At 41.0% G+C, this 19,932-nt stretch overlaps 1 protein-coding gene across 2 annotated transcripts in view; it reads right to left on the bottom strand.

Annotated features, from left to right (window-relative positions):
• Positions 1–19,932, bottom strand: part of ZRANB3 (zinc finger RANBP2-type containing 3) — a 249,890-nt gene that overhangs the window by 162,891 nt on the left and 67,067 nt on the right. For both annotated transcript variants that reach the window (XM_066279993.1, XM_066279995.1), the window contains one exon: positions 1,255–1,273. In XM_066279993.1, the coding sequence (XP_066136090.1) occupies positions 1,255–1,273 (19 nt within the window). The remainder of the gene's footprint in view (positions 1–1,254; positions 1,274–19,932) is intronic.

The following is a 19,932-nucleotide window of genomic DNA, read 5'->3' as shown; positions in this document are numbered from 1 at the left end:
TATTTTGAAAATCAAAAGGTAGTTGACCTCCAAATTATGAACTGCATTTCCTTCTCTGACTTCACCACAAAGAGAAGGAGAACAGTATTAGGTAATAGAATGTAGGTCAAACCAGAGTTCATATAATTTACATATATATAAGTTCTTTCCACTTCAATACTTTTAATTTACTGACTAACTTTTATCCACACTAGCTCAGTAAAAATTCCATAAAAATGGCATTTTAACTCTACCACTAACAGAGGATAGCAGCAATTGTGAGCTGTGGTCTTAGACCTGTACATTAAGTCTTATCTCTTCAATTATACTGTTTAAGTCCACAAACATTGACTATATTCCTAAATGTAATACCCAGTCTAAACAAATGCCTATAGAATAAAGAGCTCAAACTAAAAATACAGGTGAGTAAATATCAGCATGAATCAAGTAACCCTATATCAAGCTTTTGTATAGCTGCATAACCATGCTATACTCTTATTCATTTTTTCCTAAAGAAGAGACTACAGAGATAAACCATTGGTGAATGTATATGAAACCAAAACTGAAAGACAGTAAGTTAACAAAATCTTTTATAGTAATACATATATTTTTTAAAAATTCAGTATTCATTTTCTTTATTTCTAATACACTCTGAAGTGTTTATGTTTTGCTGTTATATGCTTTAAAAACATCATGAAAACATCAGCACATTTATCAAACTAACATTAAAGTTAGAACTTTATTGATTTACATTAATCTGAGAATGCATGTAAAGAGTATCATAGTTAATATAACAATTTCCATTTTAGTGAGAAAAATGAATATGAGTATATATACAAATACATGCCACTTAAATGTATTAAATTGTTTAGTGATAATAAAATATTGTTTTAATATTGAGTTTTACATAAAACAATCTTTAGAGCAAAATCTTAAAAGTTTAGCTTTGAAGCGAGCAAGAGTATGACAAATAGAAAAGAGTTCAGTTTCATTCGGGGCTGCATTTCAAAGCACATTCATGCTTTGAAGGCCAACAATATACAATTTTGGATCAGTAATAATAACATGTTCCAAGTATACACCTTGCACATACACACACATTTATTTTTATTCTTATTCTCTCTATACCCCTCCCCCCACTTCCTCTCTTTTCCGCTCACCTTCTTTCCTTCCACAGACATATAGTCATTTGGAAAGACAGTACATGATAATACTATAAACTAAAAATTGATTATGAAATTTAATAATAGACCCCAAAATCATGAAAGTACTTACTTCATCAGCCACCATACACCTGGAAAAAGGAAAAGAAAGTCAAATTAATTTCTTAATTATCAAAGTCAATCATTCTAGTTTGGATTAAGTAGCTTGCCACAAAATAGTTTACAAATTGCTAAAGCACTAAGCCAGAGAGGTGTTCTTAACTGTGCATGAGAACATGGGTCAGGGCTGACTTTAGCTGACAACGGCATATGGCTTTGTGGGAGTGTTAGAGCTTCAGAGGTGCTGTTCTCACTGCCCACCCATGGAGAGAGCTATAACGACCCTTCCAAAATGTGAGCAAAATGACAAGCAATTGTACCATGAGTTCCCACCTCACTATCAAATCTTAAAAGTGGTCTTCCCTAGATATTAGAAGAATGTTCTAATATTAAAGTACAAGAACATAAATATCAACCATATACCAGTATGCTACACATATAATTATATATGCTATATTATATATGCTAAGCCTATTTTCAAGTTGAATTTTGGTTTCTAATACAGTGGTACCTTGAGATACGAATTTAATTCGTTCTGTAACCAAGCTCGTAAGTCAGTCAACTTGTATATCAAACTGTCAATACTGGACCCGTGTGCCAACGCATCAACTAGTGGCAGCTTCCGGAATCATGACTCATATCTTGAAATTTCGCTTGGATCTCAAACAAAATTACAGGCTGAGTCGCAGCTCGTATCTGAAAAATTCATTTGTTGGGTTTGTTTGTATCTCAAGGTACCACTGTATTATTTTGCTAAATTATCTCTCTCTTTTCATATTAGTCTATAGCAATGAATTCTATCCACTAAAAATTAAGGTTAGGGGCATAAAATAAGGTACTAAGTAAAAGAAAAAGCAAAGAGAAAAAAAAAAAAGTAAGCCTGACCAGGTGGTGGCTCAGTGGATAGAGTGTTGGACTGGGATGCAGAGGACCCAGGTTCGAGACCCCGAGGTCGCCAGCTTGAGTGCGGGCTCATCTGGTTTGAGCAAAAGCCCACCAGCTTGAACCCAAGGTCACTGGCTCCAGTAAGGGGTTACTCGGTCTGCTGAAGGCCCACGGTCAAGGCATATATGAGAATGTAATCAATGAACAACTAAGGTGTTGCAACGCGCAATGAAAAACTAATGATTGATGCTTCTCATCTCTCTCCGTTCCTGTCTGTCTGTCCCTGTCTATCCCTCTCTCTGACTCACTCTCTGTCTCTGTAAAAAAAAAAAAAGAAAAATAACAGGTAGGTTGAGGATCATGAGGGGTCCCTTAGAAATAGCAAGGACGCTATTGATAAAAATCAGCCTCTTAGCTGAGGGGATTTCCAGGCAACCTAAAAAAAACCTAGAAGTTTGAAAAGAATGATGTCCTTATTTTTAATTTTTTATCCTTTTTATTCCCAGTAGTCTTGACATTATGCAATTTTATTAGGTTTTTTTATTTTTTTAACATAAAACACATATTAAGAATCTAGTAATAAATAGAATTTCATTCTTGAAAAGAAAATAATGTCAGGTTATCTAATAAGTATTTTTATAGTAAAATAAAATACAAACACTTTAACTGAAATTTAAAGTATATAGAAGAATAAAAAGTTTATTACATTTTATGCAAACAAGCCTAGAATGTAGAAATAAAAAAGAATCACGAATTATTTCCAGGAAAATGCATGTGCTTGCCTACTTTTTCATTTTAAAATCCAGCTCAAATTTGGTTAAGATGTCAATTGAAGTATATATCATTTATTGAGTATCCACTTATGTACCTAGTGCTAGGGATATAGCAGCGGTGAATTAAAGTCTTTCCTTAATAGAGAATGACTGGAAAGAGACAATAAACAAGCACATAATCCAAGGGTGATAAGTATTTAAAAAACTCAAACAGAATAAGGTAGAATAGGGAATGTAGGGGAGAATCTATTTTACACAGTGGTTAGGAACAGTCTTTATGATAAGACAATACTGACAGATTTGAGCGAGACATAGATTTAACGAGAGGGAATTAAGAGACAATCTGGAGGAAGAGTATTCTCAAAAAAGTGATTAGTCCAAGGATCCTGAAATAAGATAGTTATAATGTAGCTGTGTGTGTGTGTGTGTGTGTGTGTGTATGGTTTTTTGTGTGTGACAGAGACAGAGAGAGGAACAGATAGGGACAGACAAACAGGAAGGGAGAGAGATGAGAAGCATTAATTCTTCGTTGCGACACCTTAGTTGTTTATTGACTACTTACTCATAGTGCCTTGACCAAGAGGCTACAGCAGACCGAGTGACCCCTTGCTAATGCCAGCGACCCTGGACTCAAGCTGGTGAGCCTTGCTCAAACCAGATGAGCCCGCGCTCAAGCTGGAGACCTCGGGATCTCGAACCTCGGTCCTCCACATCCCAGTCCTATGCACTATCCATTGCATCACGGCCTGATCAAGCTATAATGTAGTTTTTTTTTTTTTTTTTTTTTAAATGCTAATTCTTTTTGTTTTGTTTTTTTTATTATATTTTTATTTATTCATTTTTTGGGAGGAGAGAGACAGAGAGGAAGAGAGAGGAGAGAGAGACAGAGAGAGAGAAGGGGGGAGGAGCTGGAAGCATCAACTCCCATATGTGCCTTGACCAGGCAAGCCCAGGGTTTCGAACCGGCAACCTCAGCATTTCCAGGTCGACGTTTATCCACTGCGCCACCACAGGTCAGGCTATAATGTAGTTTTTAAAGGACAAGGAAGCTGCCTGACTGGTAGTGGGGCTGTGCACAGAACTAAGGTCCCAGGTTAGAAACCCCGAGGTTGCTGGCTTGAGCGCAGGCTTACCAATTTGAGTGCAGGGTCGCCAGCTTGAGCATTGGATCATATCAATTTGATATGATCCCATGGTTGCTGGCTTGAGCCCAAAGGTTGCTGGCTTGAAGCCCAAGGTTGATGGCTTGATCCCAAGGTCACTAGCTTGAACAAAGGGTCACTGGCTCAGCTGGAGCCCCACGGTCAAGGCCCATATGAGATGCAATCAATGAACAACTAAAGTGCTACAACTATGAGTTGATGCTTCTCATCTTCCTTCCTTCTCTATCTCTGTCTCTCAAAAAAAAAAAAAAAGTCAGGGAAACTAATGTGAATGAAGTGCAGTGAGGCACAGAAAATGGTAGTAATAACAATGATGATGATGATGGTGACAGTGTTGCAAGGCAGCTGGGCTCCTGGCCATGGAGAACCTTAAAAGCAGTGGCATAGTTTGGATTTTCTTTGAATTCTTTGGAAGGAAGCAATATGATACCCTTTAAAAAGATTACTCTGACTTATAGAGAATAAGCTGTAGAAGGCAAGAGCAGAAGTGTAGAGAGCAGTCAGGAGGCATCTACAGTAGACCAGGAGAGAAACAACAATGTATGGATGAGTGGTAGAGGTGGAAGTGGTAAGAAGTGGTCAGTTCAGGTACTTTCACAAAGTACAGCCAATAGGGTTTGATATCACTGGGATATGAATGTAAAAATACTAAAAGAACTAGAAAAAGAACAGCAAGTAAAGCCCAGAGGAAGTAGAAGAAATAATAAAGATCAGAGCAGAAATAAATGACATAGAGGAAATAAAAAACCACAACAAACAATACAGAGGATCAATGAAACCTAGAGCCGGTTCTTTGAAAAGGTAAACAAGATCGATAAATCTTTAGCCAGATTCACCAAGAAAAAGAGAGAGGACTCGAATAAAAAAAATTAGAAATGAGAGTGGAGAAGTAAAAACTGACACAGCAGAAATACAAAGCATTTTAAGAAAATACTATGAAGAACTGTATGCCAAAAAATTAGACAACCTAGGTGAAATGGACAAATTCCTTGAAACATATAATCTTTCAAAAATCAGTCTGGAAGAATCAGAAAACCTAAACAGACCGATCAGAACAAATGAGATCAAGAGTCATCAAAAAACTCCCAGCAAACAAAAGCCCTGGGCCAGATGGCTTCACAGGCAAATTCTACCAAATATTCAAAGAAGAACTAACTCCTATCCCTCTCAAGCTATTTCAAAAAATTCAAGATGAAAAAAGACTTCCAAGCTCTTTTTCTGAGGAAAGCATAAGTCTGATTCCAAAATCAGGCAAAGACAACACAAAGAAAGAAAAGTATAAGCCAGTATCTTTGATGAATTTAGATGCTAAAATTCTCAATAAAATATTAGCAAACTGGATCTAGCAATACATGAAAAAAAATCATACATCATGATCAAGTGGGATTTATTCTGGGGAGGCAAGGCTGGTACAATATTTGTAAATCATTCAATGTGATTCATCACATAAACAAAAGGAAGGAGAAAAACCACATGATAATATCAATAGATGCAGAAAAAGCATTTGATAAAAGCTAGCACCCGCTAATGATCAAAATTCTCAGCAGAATACGAATACAGGGAACATATCTCAACATGATAAAGACCATCTCTGACAAACCCACAGCCAATATCATACTAAATGGGCAAAAGTTAAAAGCAATTCCATTAGGATCAGGAACAAGGCAGGGGTGCCCCCTTTTACCACTCTTATTCAATATAGTTCTGGAAGTCCTAGCCACAGCAATCAGACAAGAAGAAGAAATAAAAGGCTTCCAAATTGGAAAAGAAGAAGTAAAACTATCATTATTTGCTGATGATATGATACTCAAAACAGCCTGGTACTGGCATAAGAACAGGCATATAGATCGATGGAACAGAACAGAGAACCCAGAAATAAATCGACAACTTTATGGACAATTAATATTTGACAAAGGAGGTAATAGCATACAGTGGAAGATAAACAATCCAATAAAAAAATGGGCACAAGAAATGAATAGACACTTCTCTAAAGAGGACATACAGATGGCCAACAGGCAGATGAAAAAATGTTCAACATCACTAATCATTAGAGAAATGCAAATTAAAACCACAATGAGATATCACCTCACACCAGTCAGAATGGCGCTCATTAACAAAACAACACATAAGTGCTGGAGAGGATGTGGAGAAAAGGGAACCCTCCTGCACTGCTGGTGGGAATGCAGACTGGTGCAGCCACTGTGGAAAACAGTATGGAGATTCCTCAAAAAATTAAAAATCAAACTGCCTTCTGACCCAGTCATCCCAGTTTTAAGAATATATCCTATGAGGCCCTGGCCGGTTGGCTCAGTGGTAGAGCATCGGCCTGGCATGCAGGAGTCCTGGGTTCAATTCCCGGCCAGGGTACACAGGAGAAGCGCCCATCTGCTTCTCCACCCCTCCCCCTCTCCTTCCTCTCTGTCTCTCTTCCCCTCCCGCAGCCAAGGCTCCACTGGAGCAAAATTTGCCTGGGCGCTGAGGATGGCTCTGTGGCCTCTGCCTCAGGTGCTAGAATGGCTCTGATTGCGGCAGGGCGACGCCCCAAGATGGGCAGAGCATCTCCCCCTGGTGGGAGTGCCGGGTGGATCCCGATTGGGCGCAAGCGGGAGTCTGTCTGACTGCCTCCCTATTTCCAGCTTCGGAAAAATACAAAAAAAAAAAAAAAAGTACTAAAAAAAAAAAAAAAAAAAAAAGAATATATCCTATGAATACCAAATCACTGATTCAAAAAAAGAAATGCACCCTCATGTTATGGCAGCATTGTTTACAGTAGCCAAGATCTGGAAACAGCTCAAGTGTCTGTTAGGGCAGTGGTCCCTGTTAGATTCAGGGAGTACTGGAGCTGCCAAAGAGTGTAACTATTGCAGGAACAGTAAGTGCTGATATGGCTCCTGTGAGGCTGGGAACAAAGAAGGTCAGAGACCCTTATCAGAAGTTTAGATTTGAAATTCGCCACTAAGCTAAAACCGGCCCCTGTTGCTATGCCGGCCCCTGTTGCTATGCTGCGTGTGACCTCCCTAGCCAATAGTTAAACTGCCACATCTGCTTCTGTCTATGCTTGCTCACTTAGGATATATAAGGGCTTGGCTGTAAGCTCCAGGCGCGGCTCCCATTTGCAGCTCCTTGTGGGCACGGTGTCTCCGGACATCTCGGGAGTTCGCCCCTGCGCAGGTTAAACTGGCCAATAAAGTAACATCTTAACTCCTGAAAGTCTCCGACATTTGTTCTCGTACCCGGTGCATGCTACATTTTGGGGGCTCGTCCGGGATTCTCCCTTGGCGGAGTTTTGGGTTGGAGACCGGAAGGACAGCTCGAGCTGAGTAAGTATTCACGGAGGATCCTCATTTGGTTTGGTTTTGGGCTCCGGAGCATATAAACCTGAGGTAGTAGGTGGGATGCTGCTGATAACCTACCCAGGGCTTTCAGAAGTGGGACGCCGCTCTCTGAAATTTGAATATTTGGATTTGTTAACTTTGGGAGTGACCGGTCACATTAGAATCCGTTTTGCGCTGCGCTGCGCTGCGTTTTGTCTGAGCTCAAATGACTGAGTTGAGTGTGAGAGAAATAAGTGTGTTCCTTGTGTTAATAGTGTGTATTGCCTGTATCCTACCCTTTCTCATTATTCCTGAGTCATCTAGGATGGGACAACAGGAGTCTGTGCTGGAATCCCCACTCGAGTGCCTGTTGAAGAATTTTTCTGATTTCCAGAAGAGGGCTCAGGGGTACGGAGGTCCGCAGCCAAGTCCAGGTTTCCTCCCGACCTTGAGCCAGCTGGAATAGCCTGCATTTAATGTAGGACGGCCCACAGAGCGCACTTTTGACCTTCCAATTTTGTTTGCTGTCAGAGCCATGGTCTATAGGGCTCCCCACCCAGACCAATACCTGTATATGGATGTGTGGGTAGATGAGGGCAGCCATTTTGTCTCCTCCTCCGGGAGGGCAGCCATTTTGCCTCCTCCTCCGGGAGGCGCCGCTGGCACCAGATGCTGGCCCACGGGCACCTCCTCGCCTCATCTATGTGCCTTTTTCCACTAGTGATTTATACAATTGGAAACATCAGAATCCCCCATTTTCCAAGAAACCTCAGGGACTAATATCTCTCCTTAAGACCATTTTTAGGACCCATCAGCCCACATGGGATGATTGTCAGCAGATTTTACAAACCCTCTTCACTTCTGAAGAAAGGGACAGAATAATGAGAGAAGCAGCTAAGGCAGTATTAGGAGAAGAAAGGGAAACTTAGGAGGGAAGAAGGGAAATAGAAGACGTTCTCCCGTCTCAACCTCCTACCTGGGGCCCTAATACCGCTGGGGGAAGGGACGTGCTCCTCCAGTATCGCCGGGCTCTGTTGAGAGGGCTCAAGGCAGCAGCTAGAAAGTCAACCAACTTTAGTAAAGTAAGTAAAGTCATCCAGGGAAGAGAGGAATTCCCAGCAGCCTTTCTAGAGAGACTCATAGGGGCTTATAAAGTATATACCCCTCTAAATCCTGAGGCAGAAGAGAACAGAAGACTAGTAACTATAGCCTTTGTGACTCAGGCCGCTTCAGATATTAGGAAAAAGCTTCAGAAGATTGAGGGGTTCGAGGGAGAGAATAGAAGCAAGCTATTAGAGATAGCCCAGAAGATGTATGTCAATAGGGATGATCCGGAGGTTGGCAGAGCGAAGGAAGTTGCCAAAATTCTGATTGCTGCCACTGCCCAGAAACCTCCTCCTAAAGGGAAAAGGGGACAGCAAAAGGGCCAGGGCTCCATTTCCGCCAGCTCCCAGGAGCCCATGGTCACCTTAACAGTCGAAGGAAAACTAATAGACTTCCTAGTCGACATGGGAGTCACCTACTCAGTTCTAAAAAAACCACAGGGCCAGATGCAGAAGACAACTACTAAGATAAGAGGGGCAACGGACAAAGCAGAAGCCTACCCATGGGCCACCACAAGAATTACTGACTTAGGTCGAGGCACCATCACCCATTCTTTCCTAGTCATTCCAGACTGCCCTTACCCACTGCTTGGAAGGGACTTATTGCAGAAACTTCAGGCCACCATAACCTTCCGACGGGAGGAAAGCTCTATGGGGAACAAAGAGGCAGAGGTCAGCATAGAAGTAATTGTCCTACTGTCTGAAGAACACTTACTTGCCACCGTCCTAGAAGGTTGAGGAAAGGGTTCCAGACGCCCTGCGTGCCCGGGTACCTGAGGTTTGGGCGGAAACCAACCCCCCAGGTTTCGCTGCTCACCAACCGCCTGTCCTGGTGTAACTGCTTAGCACTGCTAGACCGGTTAAGATCAGGCAGTACCCGGTCCCAGCCCGAGCTAAACAGGGAATCACCTGGCACTTGCAACGCCTGCTGGAGGCAGGCATCCTTCGAAGGTGCCAGTCAGCCTAGAACACCCCGCTGCTTCCTGTCCAGAAACCGGGGAGCCAAGACTATCGTCCGGTCCAGGACTTGCGGTAGATGAATGCACAGGTAGAGACTATTCATCCCACGGTGCCCAACCCGTATACCTTACTGAGCTCATTGCCTCCAACTCATACCTATTATTCTGCCCTGGATTTAAAGGATGCCTTCTTTTGTATTCCCCTGGCACCTCAGAGCCAAGGGATCTTTGCCTTTAAATAGAATAACCCAGATAATAGACTGGTGGGGCAGTTCACTTGGACCAGACTACCACAAAGGTTTAAGAATTCCCCCACCATTTTTAATAAAGCCCTCAGCAAAGATCTGCAGGCTTTCTGCTTCTCCCATCCATCGATCGCACTGCTCCAGTATGTGGATGACATCCTCATAGCTGCCAAGGATGAAGGAGAGTGTGAGGAAGCTACCTTGGACCTGCTACAAGATCTTGGGCGAATGGAGTATCGAGTCTCCGCCAAGAAGGCCGAGATTGTGACGCAAACTGTAAGTTATTTGGGTTATAACTTACAGGGAGGACAAAGGACATTATCCAGCCAGTGAATTCAAACGGTCTTGCAGATTCCTGAGCCTACTAACAAGAGACAGGTACGAGAATTCCTGGGTGCAGTAGGATACTGCCGACTGTGGATATTAGGCTTTGCAGAACTAGCTGAACCCCTGCACGAACTGACCAGGGGTAAGGAAGAGCAGTTCACATGGACAGATAAGAAGAAGCAAGCGTTCCAAGCACTGAAAGAGGCCCTGGCGGCTGCCCCAGCTCTGGCCCTGCCAGATCTGGCCAAACCCTTTCAGCTATTTATAGCAGAAAAGGGAGGGGTAGCCTTAGGAGTACTGAGCCAGGAACTTGGGCTGTAGAAGAGGCCTGTTGCCTATCTGTCCAAAAGACTTGATCCTAGAGCCTCGGGATAGCCAACATGTCTGAGGGCACTTGCTGCCACCTCAATACTAGTCAAGGAGGCTAGTAAATTAACTTTAGGGCAGGACATCAAAGTCATTGAGGAACACTACATAGAGAGCAAGTGCTGCGAGCACCTCCTGACAGGTGGCTATCTAATGTGCGGCTAATGCAGTATCAGGCTCAGCTGCTGAACCCTCCATCTATTCAGTTCCTCAAAACTGCTGCCCTAAACCCAGCAACTCCACTTTGGTCCACAGTTGCAAACAAATCCTTGACACAGTGACTGGCTCCCGCCCGGAATTAAGGATCAAGTATATGGGAAGGCAGACCTGACCCTCTTTACAGACGGGAGCAGTTTTATTAAGGATAGACAGCGACATGCAGGGGCAGCAGTGGCCATGGAAAATAAGGTCCTGTGGCAGAAAGCACTGCCCGCAGGAACATCTGCACAAAGGGCAGAGCTAATAGGACTAACCTAAGCCTTACAGATAGCAGAGGGAAAAGTTGCCAACATCTATACTGACAGCCGGTATGCATTCGCCACTGCCCATGTCCATGGAGCCATATACAAGGAGAGAGGCTTACAGACAGCAGGGGGAAAGACATTAAAAATCGCAATGAAATTCTTGCCCTCCTAAACGCCATTTGGCTACCTACCAAAGTTGCAATCATCCACTGCAAAGGACACCAGAGAGGGGCAGCCACTAGGCCACAAGAAAGCCTTCTGCCATTGCTGCCTAAGCCAACGCTACCTCCGGATCCTAGTTATTCCCCAAAAGAAGAGCAGGAAGGGATACAGTTGAAAGGGAAGAAAAATCAGCAGGGAGAGATAGAGCATCCAGACTCCCGGCTCTATTTACCCCAGGGAATAGTAAGAGAAATAGTAGGAAGTATTCATACTAGTACCCATCTAGGACAAAACAAGCTAGAACAACTTATTAGGAAGTATTATGTAGGGCCCAACATCAGAGATATTGTCCACTCCATTGTCTCGAGGTGCAGCATCTGTGCCAGAGTAAATGTGCAGAATAAGAAGCTACCCCCCTTTATAAGGTATTGGGGGAAAGCTCCGGGAGAACTGTAGGAAATAGATTTCACAGAGCTGACCCCTGGGAAGTCAGGTTATAAGTATCTACTAGTATTATTAGACACCTCAGGATAGGTGGAAGCATTCCCCACGTGAGGAGAGGCTGCTTCCACAGTCTGCAAAGTCTTATTAAGGGAAATCATACCTAGACATGGCATTCCCCTAGCCCTAGATCAGACAATGGACCTGCATTCATATCCAGGATATCTCAAGAATTAGCCACGAAGTTAGGTATTAATTAGAAATTGCATTGCATTTATAGGCCCCAAAGTTCAGCACAGGTAGAAAGAATGAACAGGATTCTGAAGGAAACTATAATTAAGCTGAGAGGGGAGACCAGCGAAAACTAGGTTGAGCTCCTCCCTTTCACCCTTTTTAGAACCAGATGTATCCCCTATCTCAATAAATAGACCCCTTATGAAATCTTATTTGGGCAACCTGTGCCCCTTGTACCTCGATTGACCAGAGGGGAACTAGAGATTTCTAATCATAATTTCCTCAAGTCCTTGCAGGCCCTGCTTCAGAATAGAAAGAAAGGTCATTGAACTGAAAGCCTGCCAGGCTTCCCGGCCCCATCAAGGGATACGTCTGTGCTGTAGAAAGTAGGACATAAGAAGGTTTTACAGGTTACTCAGCAAACTGTTCAAAGACTGTCCAAAAGGCACTTCTAGAAGTACACCACCCAAGGACTGACTCCCACATAGACGGGTCCACACACCATGATCCTGAGCACCCCCACTACTGCCAAGGTAGAAGGCATACCCGCCTGGGTCCACCGCAGCCAGCTGAAGCTTGCAGTCCCAGCAGAGACACCTTTGTGGACAGCAAAGACTGACCCCGCCAACCCTTGTAAGCTGACCCTGAGAAGGACAGCATGCCCTGCTTCAGCCACAAACCAGAAGTTAACTGGTCCACGCATGGCTAATGCCTAGAGAAACTAACTAAGGACTCTTTTAATCAGGCTTTAGGAAAAGGGAAACTAGGATAAAAAGAAAGTCAACTTAATTATTACTAAAGGTTAAAAATTTTTAAATCAAAAGTTTTAACTAGAAAGGAATTGTATAATTTTAATAATAAAAAATATAAAGTATAAAAATACTTTTTAAAAAAAAAGGGAAAAGCAAATTGGTATAAAGGCCAATTATTTCTAAATAAAAAAGTGCATAAAAATTGAAAATTTATATAAGTTGCAGAAAATTTGTGCAAGTTGTAAAAAATTAGTACCAAAAAGAAAAATACAAGGCAGGACACGTTCCTTGTGTATCAGCCCTGCCCATATTGCAGGAAAATATCAACAGTTTATTATCTTAAAACAGTGTGTGCTTGTGTACTTTTGCAAAAATATTGTACAAATGTGCTGAAAACATTGTAACCTTGTAGGTTTCGCCTATAAATACCCCTCTCCCCCTGAGCTCATCGCTGACCATTGTAAGAAGCATAGTAGGCTAATCACTAGCCAGTATATAAGACCCAATTAGCTTATAGCTACAGCTAAAGTGAAAAATTCTCATGAGCCCCAGCCTTATACCATTCTCCCCACTGATGAAGAATCAAGGGTTTGATTTATGCCCAAAAGAGATGGGGGAATGTTAGATTCAGGGAGTACTGGAGCTGCCAAAGAGTGTAACTATTGCAGGAACAGTAAGTGCTGATATGGCTCCTGTGAGGCTGGGAACAAAGAAGGTCAGAGACCCTTATCAGAAGTTTAGATTTGAAATTCGCCACTAAGCTAAAACCGGCCCCTGTTGCTATGCCGGCCCCTGTTGCTATGCTGCGTGTGACCTCCCTAGCCAATAGTTAAAACTGCCACATCTGCTTCTGTCTATGCTTGCTCACTTAGGATATATAAGGGCTTGGCTGTAAGCTCCAGGCGCGGCTCCCATTTGCAGCTCCTTGTGGGCACGGTGTCTCCGGACATCTCGGGAGTTCGCCCCTGCGCAGGTTAAACTGGCCAATAAAGTAACATCTTAACTCCTGAAAGTCTCCGACATTTGTTCTCGTACCCGGTGGATGCTACAGTCCCCAACCCCCAGGCCACAGACCGGTACTGGTCCGTGGGCAATTTGGTACCCGTCTGCAGAGAAAGAATAAATAACTTATATTATTTCTGTTTTATTTATATTTAAGTCTGAACGAGGTTTTATTTTTAAAAAATGACCAGATTCCCTCTGTTACATTTCTCTAAGACTCACTCTTGATGCTTGTGTCGGTCACGTGATACATTTATCTATCCTACCCTAAAGGCCGGTCCATGAAAATATTTTCTGACATTAAACCGATCTGTGGCCCAAAAAAGGTTGGGGACCACAGTGTTAGGGGACGAGTGAATTAAAAAGCTGTGGTACATATATACAATGGAATACTATGGGTCCATGAAAAGGAAGGAAATCTTAGCTTTCGCAACAACATGGATGGACCTGGAAACTATTATGTTAAGTGAAATAAGGCAGGCAGAGAAAGAAAAATATCACATGAGCTCAGTCATTTGAGGAATCCAATGAACAATATGAACTGAGGAATGGAATAGAGACAGAGGCGGGATCAAAGGGACCAGAGGGAAAGTGGACAGAGGTAAAGCGGACAATACGGTGGGATCAGAGAAGGGAAAGAGATTGGTGAAATTATATACACTTAACAAAGCATTATAGAGAGCAGAAAAGAAAATCCTGGAGGGAAGGGGGGAGGGCATTAAGGGGAGGGGGCAAGGGGATGTTGAGGGGAACACGGGGGAGGGGATACATTCAGGGGGACACTAGAATCTATGTAAACACAATAAATTTAAATAAAAAAAATTTTTTAAATGGCTTAATCACTAAAGAAGATTAATATATTACATAATACATAACAAGAAACCCAAGAGTGAGATGATTCCAAGTTCGTTCATTCAGTAGCCTACTTACATCATCTCTCTAATCAGCATAAATAGTTGCAGACATGTCCTTACCCACCAATGTTCAGAAACACATGTAAGGTATATCCAAAGAATTTAGTCTTTAAAAAATGAAATATGAGAAGACTTTATGTGAAGCAACCCACATATGCTGAATATGTTATGACTTACAAGTTACAATAGTATGCAGCGCTTTTTGTTCTTTAACCATTATGAAACAGTGGTCACATACAGGAAGTACATAAAAGCCTGTGATAATTTCAAAGCATGTAAGAGATGCAGAGTTTTCTAAACAAATACTTGTATATACCAAAATCCAGATGAAGTTTTAAAAAGAATTGATCTTTTCTGTTCATAAGCTTAAAAAAAAATCAAACATTAGTTCCTAATGCTTGATTATATTTTGAAAATATTGTGCTTCATTAGTCTGACTTCATTAGCACAAAATTACCCTATAACTTTTACTAATGAAGGGCAAAACCGAAAGTAGTCTTTCCTAGATGGTTTTTTAAAAAGGTGTATTTCAGCTGTTTTTAGAGAATTATTGTTTTTAGAATGTATAATAATTCCCACTGAGCCATTATATCACATTAGCTTTTGCATAATTATTCATTCTTGTTTATAAAGCTGCAGGCCAAACACATGAATTATCCCTGCCGCAATTAGTAGAGAATTTTTAGGGCTTAATTAACATTCATTATAATATTTTGGAGTTATAAACAAAAAATATAGTTTCTATAAAAACCAAGCCTGACCAGGTGGTGGCGCAGTGGGTAGAGCGTCGGAGTGGGATGCAGAAGGACCCAGGTTCGAGACCCCGAGGTCGCCAGCTTGAGCGCGGGCTCATCTGGCTTGAGCAAAGAGCTCACCAGCTTGGACCCAAGGTCGCTGGCTCCAGGAGGAGGTTACTTGGTCTGCTGAAGGCCCATGGTCAAGGCACATGTGGGAAAGCAATCAATGAACAACTAAGAAGTCGCAACGCGCAGCGAGAAACTGATGATTGATGCTTCTCATCTCTCTCCGTTCCTGTCTGTCTGTCCCTGTCTATCTCTGTCTCTGTAAAAAAAAAAACAAAAAAAAAAACAAACCAAGAAGTAAGTCAGGTGTGCTTGCTCTAGTCTAAAATTATTTTATAGGTAGTAAAAATGAATTACAGTATAAATTTGCTTTTTAAATAAATGCATCACTGATACTTAAATGTTGTAAGTAGATGGGTAAATAAGTTAAATAGCTTTATTACAAACTGAGAGCCTCTCTCAAAAGATAGTAGGATACTATCCTTTATAAATTTTTTTTTGCCTGGTTTTTGGATTTATTGAATTATATGTTAATGAAACCCGAGCACTTCTATTATAGTCTCTATTTCATCTTGTGGAGATGTGGAGGTGAATCAGGACATATATCATATATATATATAAAATAAAATATATATAATTGTTTTTTAATTTCAATAACCACCAGATACACATTCAGTCACTCACCAAATATAACTTAGTACCAGGCATAGTGCCAAGCCCTAAGTCTGAGCAAGTAAGTATATGAAAAGTTAGTGATGTTATGGTAGAAACCCTTTCAGGGTAAACATGTTAAGACAGAAGAGGAGAATAGTCACTTCTACCCAAATGTGAAATAAAGGTTACTGGGAGAAAGACATTGTGAAACATGAAAATATTGCTGGATTCAAAATGAATGCCTCTGCCTCACCTCAAGCAGGTCCTCCTACCTGAGAAATCATCATACTCTTTTTAAAGGAAAAATTTCTTCAAAGCCCTATTGTTTATTAAAAATGTTGTGTAGTAAATACAAACCCCAAACTAGGTCCAAATTTCTTATACATAAAGATTTTAGAAAATATTTTTAAAGTAAAAACACATTTATAAAAGTAAGAGTAAACCACAAAATATAGACAATTCAATTTAACTATTACTTTAAAACGATGGATGATATTATTTTGTGGAAACTGAATTTCCGCTGTTGTTGGGTTTATGGTGAAAAGAAATAGCCTCATGTCTATTTAGAATTTAAGCTGTATCCATACCCTATATTTAGTTTTGAATGATAGAGAATTAAGTCCAGCTACACAGAAAAGAAACCACACAAATATTAATGGCTAAAAATCGATAGGACTATTCTGCAGTACCCCCCACCCTCTACCCTGCCCAAAACGGGAAGTTTGGGTTAGGTAGTCCATGTTGGAGCAGCAGCCCAGATGTCAGAGCCACACCTCTGCAGCCTTCTTGTCCTTTCTTTCCTGGTGGGTCAAAAGATAGCTGTTACAGTTTCAGGTTTGGCATCATTGTTTGACACAGGAAGAGAGGAAGAGGAGAGAAGGGCACTTGCGGACTGATTTGATACTATTTTAACAAGTTTTCTCAGAATCATTACCCAGTGACTTCTACTGTCTCATTGGCCACACACTGTGTCACACTGCCAAACCTATTTGAAATGGAACTTGGAAAAGGAGGATTTGGGCTGGTCTCATAGACTCCACCCCTAGGATTGGATTAGAGAGGGGAAAAGGAGGAAAGGATTTGGGAAAAGCCACACCAGGCTCTGCAAGAAACTCTAGGGCAGGGGTCCCCAAACTTTTTACATAGGGGGCCAATTCTCTGTCCCTTAGACCGTTGGTGGGCCGGAGTATAAAAAAAACTATGAACAAATCCCTATGCACACTGCACATATCTTATTTTTAAGTAAAAAAACAAAACGAGAACAAAACAATATTTAAAATAAAGAACAAGTAAATTTAAATCAACAAACTGACCAGTATTTCAATGGGAACTATACTCCTCTCACTGACCACCAATGAAACAGGTGCCCCTTCCAGAAGTGCGGTGGGGGCCGGATAAATGGCCTCAGGGGGCCACATGTGGCCCGCGGGCCGTAGTTTGGGGACCCCTGCTCCAGGGCCAGTGATAAGAAGGAGTGATTTGAACACACTGTAGCCACTTCTATCACATAAAGATCAACTCAGCTCTGAGGTATTATTGAATTCTACATCAAACAGGTATAGAACTATGATTGTAATGCACTAAAATTCTTTATTTCATATTGACTATCATTGTTACTGATAATGAAGTTTAAAGTTTGGAGTTAAAAAATCAGTTCCTTCATGAGTATTCCATATTTCTTGCTTTTAACTATTGTAAAAATATTTATTCATTCAGCATTCCACAGTAAGAAGTGTTTGGTGTGGGTGTATAGGGGAGAATATTGCCTCACACAGTCCTAAATTAAGGTGACCAACTTTTTTACAATAAAAAGGACAAAAATAAATGGAAGAAAACAATATCGTAAATAAAAGAAACACTTTATTCATTGCAACAATAATATACTATAATATAATAAATGCATAATAAAAACATTTGTAATATTTTATATTGTAATTATGCTTACATGCCTATTAATTTTTAATAATTGTAAGAAAAAAATACTCATTTAGATACTGATCCTTGACGAATCATCACGTCAAATACAAATACGTCACATCACACGCAACGGATCGACTCCGTATTGATTGAATATGGACATTTACAGATTAGTCTTCCATTATCAAAAAGGAGGACAAGTAGGAGGACACTTTTTGAGGGAGGATGGAACTTACAAAAGGACTGTCCTCCATAAAGGAGGACAATTGGTCACCTTACTAAATGGAAAACAGTACCAAATATACATACATTTTAAAGTAGTTATTCAGATAACCCAGAATATTCTTATAGTCTTATTTTTAAAATTATAATTTAAATGAAAACTCAGCATTTAAAAAAAGAATTCTAACTCCCTTAAAACAAAGAGTTTGCAAATTAGTCCTTACCCCTTATATGAGGTTTTGCTTTCCATGGCTTTAGTGACTAATGGTCAATAGCAGTCCAAAAATATTAAATAGAATATTCTAGAAATAAACAATTCTTAGGGTTTTTTTTGTTTGTTTTTTTAGATTTTATTTATTCAATTTTCAGAGAGGAGAGAGAGAGAGAGAGAGAAAGAGGAGGAGCAGGAAGCATCAACTCCCATATGTGCCTTGACCAGGCAAGCCCAGGGTATCGAACAGGCTACCTCAGCGTTCCAGGTCAACGCTTTATCCTACTGTGCCACCACAGGTCAGGCCCAATTCTTAGGTTTTAAGTTGTGCACTGTTCTGAGTAGTGTGATGAAATCTCAATCCATCCTGCTCCATCCCACCCGGGATGTGAATCATCCCTTTATCCAGTGTATCCACAGTATAGACACTACCTGTTGGTCACTTAGTAACCCTCTTGGTTTTCAGATTGACTGCTGTACCTGTGTTCAGATCACTCTTATTTTACTTAATGATGGCTTCAAAGCACAAAAGTAGTGATGTTGGCAATTCTGATATGCCAAAGAGAAGCCTTTGTAAAGTACTTCCTTTACGTGAAAAGACAGGCGTTCTTGACTTAATAAGAAAAAAAAAGTCATATGCTGAGATTACTAAGATCTACAGTAAGAATGAATCTTCTATCCATGAAATTGTGAAGGAAAAAAGAATGTGTGCTAGTTTTGCAAAATTCTAACATCTCACAACTGCAAAAGTTATAGCTACAGTGTATAAGTGCTTAGTTAAGATGGAAAAGGCATTAAATTAGTGGGTGGAAAACGTGAGCAGAAAGTATTTTGGGACTGATGGCAACATGTTGCTCCAGAAAGCATTGATGCTATAAGAAGACTTCAGCAAGGGTCCCCTGAAACAAGTGGCATCATCCACTTACTACAGAATGGCCATGTATCAATAGATTTCAGGAAGATGTTTGGAGTGAAAAATCAAAACATTACGTGGGAAAGAGAGAGATACAACACATTCACATAACTTTTATTACAGTACACTGTTATAATTGTTCTTTTTAATTAGTTATTGTTAAGCTCTTACTGTGCCCAATTTATAAGTTAAACTAGAAGTATAGATAGGAAGAAACATATGTAGGGTTCAGTACAACCAGAGGTTTCAGGTATCCCTGGGGGTCCTGGAACATATTCCCTACAGATAAAGAGAGACCCTATACTTTCAGCATCCTTTTCTTTGTTAGCACCCATCAATTTTACACATTCAGATATTCAGCATGTGCCTCTTCTGCTTCTAGAGTTCTCATTTATAATACACATTATTTTATTTTATTTTTTTATGGCAGAGAGAGTCAGAGAGAGGGACAGATAGGGCCAGACAGACAGGAAGGGAGAGATATGAGAAACATCAATCCTTCGTTGCAGCTCCTTAGTTGTTCATTGATTGATTTCTCATATGTGCCCTGACCACGGGGCTACAGCAGACCAAGTGACCCCTTGCTCAAGCCAATGACATTGGGCTCAAGCTGGTGAGCCTTGCTCAAACCAGATGAGCCTGCGCTCAAGCTGGTGACCTCAGGGTCTCAAACCTCGGTCCTCCGCATCCCAGTCTGACGCTCTATCCATTGCGCCACCACCTGGTCAGGCTACACATTATCTTTAAATTCACACATACCAATCCAATGTGAAACTTGGTTACCCTTTCCAATTACCTACCAGAAGTATTTCTTCAGCTGAGAAATTTTCTTTTCTTATTTACTTAATTGTTGCCGCTCCTTCGTAT

The sequence above is a fragment of the Saccopteryx bilineata genome, chromosome 5 (genome assembly GCF_036850765.1).
Source record: "Saccopteryx bilineata isolate mSacBil1 chromosome 5, mSacBil1_pri_phased_curated, whole genome shotgun sequence".
Classification (NCBI taxonomy): domain Eukaryota; kingdom Metazoa; phylum Chordata; class Mammalia; order Chiroptera; family Emballonuridae; genus Saccopteryx; species Saccopteryx bilineata.
The sequence above is the reverse complement of the archived record's forward strand: the minus strand, read 5'-3'. Positions and strand labels throughout refer to the sequence as shown.